The sequence below is a fragment of the Orbicella faveolata genome, unplaced genomic scaffold (assembly GCF_042242905.1).
Source record: "Orbicella faveolata isolate gen_17 unplaced genomic scaffold, um_ofav_v1 contig_46, whole genome shotgun sequence".
In the NCBI taxonomy this organism is placed as follows: domain Eukaryota; kingdom Metazoa; phylum Cnidaria; class Anthozoa; order Scleractinia; family Merulinidae; genus Orbicella; species Orbicella faveolata.
Window position 1 is genome coordinate 4,702,821 of NW_028301576.1, and position 6,463 is coordinate 4,709,283.

Below are 6,463 nucleotides of genomic sequence, written 5' to 3' on the forward strand. Positions count from 1 at the left end.
CGAGATGCAAATATAGGGATCTTAACAATGACGACGGCGACGCCGAGGACAACGCCTTGTAAAATTGAATTTGTCCAGGATGCCAATGGCTCTAAAACCTCTTTCAGGCTTAATATGTAATGACAGCGTTCAATTCTAAATGGAAATACGAACAATCAGCGGTTCGACTCATCGTTTGCGTTCGCGGTCATTTTGCGTTCCAGGGAGTTTAAGAAAACCACGACGGCAAAGGCAACCGGAACGTCGTGAAACAAAAGATTTAATGAGCAGAACAATGGCTGTGCACGTGTGTTATAATTCTTGGTACATTTCTTTGCGGTCCTCTGCAAAACAGCAACGTGAAATGACCAAATTCTGTGTTGTCTGGAGAACGTGAACCACGACGGCTAATTTTTTTAAATTTTTGTTTCAAATGTATCACTGTGGTTTAAATTTAGTTTTGCGATAGTTTTGACAGTGATAAACAAATTAAATGACTTCAGAGTATCGCGAGATTCATAGGTAAAATATAAAGTTATTTTTCCATCGACGTTGTCCTAAGCGTCACCGTCGTGGTTACTTAAACTCCCTGTTATTTTGCAGAGGACGGCTATGAAATGTACAAAGGTTTACTGAACAAACTTGTACACCCTTGTTTTGCTCCTTTTGGTTGGTGGCGCTCATTGACGTCGTGGTTTACTCCAGACTCCGCCCACACTACGCCGGAGGGATTTAAAAACGTATCCAGCTTTATTTCTACGGTTAGGCCATCGGTCCAGAGTAATCCGTCACGAAAACGGAACTTTTCGAAAACCCTCTTCAAACCGGAGGAATTTGAAAACGCCCGCTTTGAGTTTCCGTGAGGACGGAAAACATTATGTTTAAAACGGACCTTTTCGAACACGATAGGATCAGGAGAACCACGTGATTTCCCTGGCCGAGATTTCCTCAAACAGAAATATAAAACGACCGGTGATTGTTGCGTTTTTGAATTCCTCCGGTGTAGTGTGCACGACCGGGCCTAGACTCCTATTGAAGTCAATAATCAGGCGGCGTTCTTCAGTGAGTACAAAGAGAAAAAAATCGCAGGAGGCCCTGCGCAAAGGAGAAATGCACCATAAATACACACCGCAAACAAAATAAATATTTAATTAAGAGTGGAATTTTTTAAGGACCTCGATCAAGTTTAATCAGTTTAATATTCGTTATATGTTACTAGCCGTTATCACGAAGGATGATCATGACCAGGTGGCTAAATAAAGTTTTACTTTTGTAACTACATAGATTAAACGAACCACTGTAATTATGGTTGGTAGACTTAACTGACCTCAAACGGAAGCCGTGAAACTAAAATAAATGCAAAAATTGCACTAATGACTCGATGCGAATGTTTGTCGAACAACGCCACATGACATACATGAAAATAAAACTGGAAAGAAAGTTCAAAAAACAGAGACTTAATAAACTTAGGACAAAAATATACACTTTGTTGTCTTGTCCAGCCTCAGGACCGCGAAAGGCACAAAAAAGGCACGTTAAACGAGCGTAAATCCACTAAGACTTGGGTCAAATCCTTACGACCACGCTAGTCAAAAACACACTGGTCACGTGACCCTAAATGGCGCGAAACATAACTGGGCGCGGACTGGACTGGCAGCAGTCACAACTTTACTTACTTTTACTGTCGGATTTATCAGAAGAAACCTGGAACACATTTAAAAAGAAATCTAGTTATTCATTAGTATAGTAAGAGACCATCTGTGTGAGATTCACATACCCAAACGGAAATTCATGACTTCCAGATCTTGGAAATACCAGGGTCTGTGATTCGCATACCTAAAAGGAAGTTCGTGACGTCCAGATCTAATTTGTGTAACGACAAGCCGCTCGTTTTGTTCAGGAAACATTTTTATTATTCTCCTATAACACAATCGGGAGTTTGTTCACAGGCTAAGTTGGCAGAGATCTTGTTTACGAATTGAGAATACGTCAACTCCACCTTTGCTAGGCTCTAATATACAGGCAGTATTTGTGTCAAAGCTTTACGCCTGCAAATCCTTTTCTGTGCGGCAATGTTTTTATGTCTAACGGATATAACGTGCCTTTTGAATTCAGTTAGGTCTTTACGACGACCCTCATTAAGTGGCACACAAACGTTGTTTCCCTTGTGTAGTCTCTCTTTGCTTACACAACTGTCTTCTCGAGTCGCATGAAATGACACCAAACTCTAACGTGTGATATCGTTTCAGCTCTTTTGGACGAAATTCGTTCAGACCTTTTATACGATAGCCGGATTCGGATATGGTATGTCATATTCTCTTGGTCTGATGCACCGCCAAAATGATCGGTCGACAAAATGGACAAAAATAACACTGAAGCTCATAGTCCTTCTGCAAAGTTTAACTATTTTCAATTGACTTATTCCCATAATTTGTACCACAATTGTTTGGACCTATAGTACCATGAGACGGCTAATTTGGTCTCGATCGCGCATCACGCTGCTAATTTTGGGACGATCACACGTCACGCAAAAACCCTTTGCCACCCTCTTCTTACCGAGATTATCCGTTTCATTTGATCCCCGCCCCCCCCCCCCCGGGGGAGAAAGGACTCCCATATAAAAAGTACGGGGGTGCTCATCGGAAATTTTGAAAAGAGCCCCTAATAGGTACCAAGATCCTGTTTTGTGGGCGTGGCTTGAAATTTTTTTCACCCCTAAGAGGTACCAATTCTAAGACAAAATATTTGAAACACTGACTGTCACCGACACTGACTTTTTCGGCTCAATACCCTGAACGGTACCGCGAAAGCTCCCATGGCCAGTGTGGGCCTTTTTAGGCTGAACACCCTAAGATATACCAAAACTGCCTTTTTAACCCTTAAAAGCTATGACGAGCGCCCCCGTTCTTTTTATAGGGGAGTTCCCTTCACCCCCGGGAATTTTCCTCCCAGAATTTTCTGTTTGAATGGTTTGCATTTCGGAAATGTAACAAGTATCGGATTTTCTGGAAACTTTCCAAAGAAATTTCTGTACCATTTGCCTCCGTTTCAAGAGTTCCGGAATTTCTGGTTGAGTGGAAGTACAGCACTCAAGGAAACCTTTTTCCTTCCATAAACTTGAAGACCCAGCAATGAAGGCTTACCCAACACAACAGTACTTTGAAAACATCAATTTTGTTCGAAATGCATGTTCTTGGCGAATGAAATCGAGAATTTACTATGAAAGGTTTCTCAGATTCACTAAACTGCCATTTTACTGAAATATATTGTAAGTTACCACCAAAGAGAGCCAATTGCAGTGGTAACCTCCTTTAGTAAATTGTCACCCATTTTCTTTGAAGGTCAGGAACAAAATTTCTAGTTCACAGCGAATTCTGAGAGGCAAGTCCTGTCTCTGAAAGCATTTTCATTCCAAACCTTGTGTCCCTGCATTGAAAGCTTACCCAATATAACAGGCTTTTGTTCAATGTAAGTGTTTCCTTTAATGTCTGCAAATTACACCTTTCACTGGGAATTTAATATCATTAATTTAGGTACTCTGATTTAATGTTGTCATTTATTATAGTTATTTATTATAGATTGGAAAAGGGCCAATTACAGAAATTATTGCGTCATTCGGTCCATCAGTTGTCAAATAATTTTCCCAGGAAGCCAGTGTACTGTTTCATCTAATTACTTTCACTAATTTAATTAGCAATTACATACCGCTGACTTCAAAAGAAGCATGGTCTTTGAATCAGATTTGCAATATTAATAAGTCACGTTGTAAATTTATGCATGCATGTTAATTAAAAGTAATCAAAACAGCTTTGAAGATCCACAAGTTTAAAAACTCTTAACCCACTTACTTCTTGCAAATAATTCCCAGTCTCTACCCATCCTATCCCAGATCAGAATTGAATCTTCTTTGGAGAATTGTGAAGAAAAAAAAGGTTAAAAGACAATACTTGTGTTGGTTATTTTTTAAGTGAAAATAGCAAATTGTAGCGTATATATACTTCCCAAAAGTCTAAAGAGTACCATATATGCATGTTCTGTATCCTGTTCAAAATCCCTATTCATCTGATCACAGAACTTTTATACATAATTCAAAGTACATTATGCCATCATTAAACAAAGCTACAGATGTACATGTACGTGTAGTATTGAGCCTCTGAAAAGTCTATGATACACATTCACAAGTCCAGTTTAGAACTGTCTAGATATAATTTCCATAGTAGATAAATTTATTAACCCACTCTTAAAGTTAACTAATTTACATGACTGTACATTTACAAAGTGTTTGTACCACAACACAAAATAAGTAAAGCAAAACTATACAGCCGAAGAACCAAAGGTTTCTTGCGAGGCATACACCATGTAGATGAATCCATCTTCATCTTTCTCGTCTTTGTAAACTTCTCCAACAGTTATGGATATGCTGACCAAGTTTTTTTCATTCACAATAAGGAAGAATGCTTGGGTTGGAGTTAACTGAAGTCTTTTCCTACGTACATGTACATGTGCAAAGAAATTGTAAAAAATGAATGAAATAAATGAATGTTTAAATTGACAAAATATTCCTTTAAACCAAAAAAAAAAATGAAGTCAGTAGATGCTCACATAAACAAATAATCAAAGAAAAAAAGAGGTGTCCGATGAATGGTCCTTAAAAAAAATATGGGTCTTGCAAAATTTTTGTCTCACAAGTCTCAATTGTTTGTTTGCTTTGTATAAATGACTGCTAAACTTCTTTGAGTCTGAATGTCTTGCACTTGCATTCTAAACACTTTGAATTCTTGTTCTTGCTATAGAAAAAGCCATTTAAATCATGTAAATCTTGAGAGATTTAAATCTCATACTGCCTCTCTCCACACAGCAGTATAAAATCAGAACTAGGGAATTTAATGCTGGGGATAACCCTGTGATGGACTAGCATCCAATTCAAAGGGGAAGTGGTAAAGAAGAGGAAGTTTTGGAAGTTTGGGAGAACTCACAAAAGCTGTGGAAAAACTTGCATGTCGGTTTGTGTTCCAACAACATTTCTCATTCTCCCAAACTTTGACTTGTGTTACTATCAAAGAATTAGATTACGAACTCGAGATTTTTATCATGTGATAGTTGACGAGGGCACAGTCCAAGTCCACTATCATGCGTAGAAATTGAGAGTGAATAATCTAAAATTTGTTCTAGTATAAATCCACTAGTTGTTCAAAACTTTGTCTAAATCCTCTTCACAGATGCCTCGAAAACCCCAAGAAGCGGCCTCCAGTTTGCTAACAAGTGCACGCTATGCTCCTCACTGTCTACAACACACGTTATAACAGAACAGATAGTGAGTAGCGTAGCCAAACACAGAATAGCATTTGTGATAGAAAGCTAGTAGATTTATACCAAAACTCGATAGAAACATGGCACATGTTTACTATTTCTTAAATAAAGTACCGAACATTCCACTTGTTTTCAAAACGAAATGTTTAAGATTATCTGTTAAAAATGGTAAACAACTCAAGTTTTAAGGCTAGGAAGCACAATATTGCGTTTTTCAGAGCCCAAGTAAAGAGCCCTTGCAAGGCCCCTTGAGTTTGACAGTAAGTTTCATAATATAAGTATAAATTCCATATTTGTCCTGCAAGGTGATGGAGTATTTGCCTCTTTTCTAAGCAACCGTTTTAAACTGTAGTAACTCAAGTTAAGCTAAGCTTACCGTATGATGCTTGACAGGCTACTCATGGTGAGATCTGACGGAACTAAATACTTGATTTTGTCTAGAATGGGTAAGTGTTTCTCCGTTTTCAATCTTTCTACAATTACCTGTACCGGCAAAGAAAAGAGCAAAAGCTTAGCCACCAAGAAATGAAACTATTGCTACCGTAGTTACAACTCGCTTATTATGAATACATTTCGGTTATTTTCGACAACCACACTGGTCAGCCTAAATTAACATAACCGGCATAAAGTTTGGCAATTTCGTGGAATTATAAATAAGCGCTATTAGATATGATTTCTGCCTTACCGGAACTTTGTCGGGATACTGCCGAATGATCGACTCCGAATCTCTTTTCCTTGCAGCTGAGGTTTGCCAGAAAAGAGAAAGGATCAGTAAACTAAAGCGATAGCAATGAGCTTATATAAAAAAGCGTTAAATGGAACAGATCTAGATACAGAGCGACGATTTTCTCAGCGATGACGAGTCACTCACTGTTTCGCCCGTTTTCGACAGAATTATGCGAGCCACGATACTTACAAAAGCTTTTTCGTTGTTTGAACGGCTTGCTTGTTTGTCCATTCATGTCCAAATGGCGTTTAAAAGAGCTCTGAAAGTAATTAACAAAGCAAAACAGTGAAAACAACCCAAACCGAAATTTCCAGACTGGCTTTGTTTTGTTTTGCTTTGCTTTTTCAATCTGATTGCGTCATGAAAAAACATGGCGGCGAGAACATTAATCATTTTAACGAGGGACTGGTGGAGATTAAACTTGTACCTCGTTTTTGACTTGTAGAG

The 6,463-nt window shown here is 38.5% G+C and overlaps 1 protein-coding gene across 1 annotated transcript; it reads right to left on the bottom strand.

Annotated features, from left to right (window-relative positions):
• Positions 1-3,436: 3,436 nt before the first annotated feature.
• On the bottom strand, positions 3,437-6,379 carry LOC110051005 (microtubule-associated protein 1 light chain 3 alpha-like). The gene is made up of 4 exons (XM_020756981.2): positions 6,206-6,379; positions 5,975-6,030; positions 5,666-5,772; positions 3,437-4,465 (listed from the first exon to the last, which is right to left on the bottom strand). Exons 1-4 carry the CDS (start codon positions 6,249-6,251, stop codon positions 4,294-4,296), a joined length of 381 nt encoding a protein of 126 aa, XP_020612640.1. The 5' UTR covers positions 6,252-6,379; the 3' UTR covers positions 3,437-4,293.
• Between the last annotated feature and the right edge of the window lie 84 nt (positions 6,380-6,463).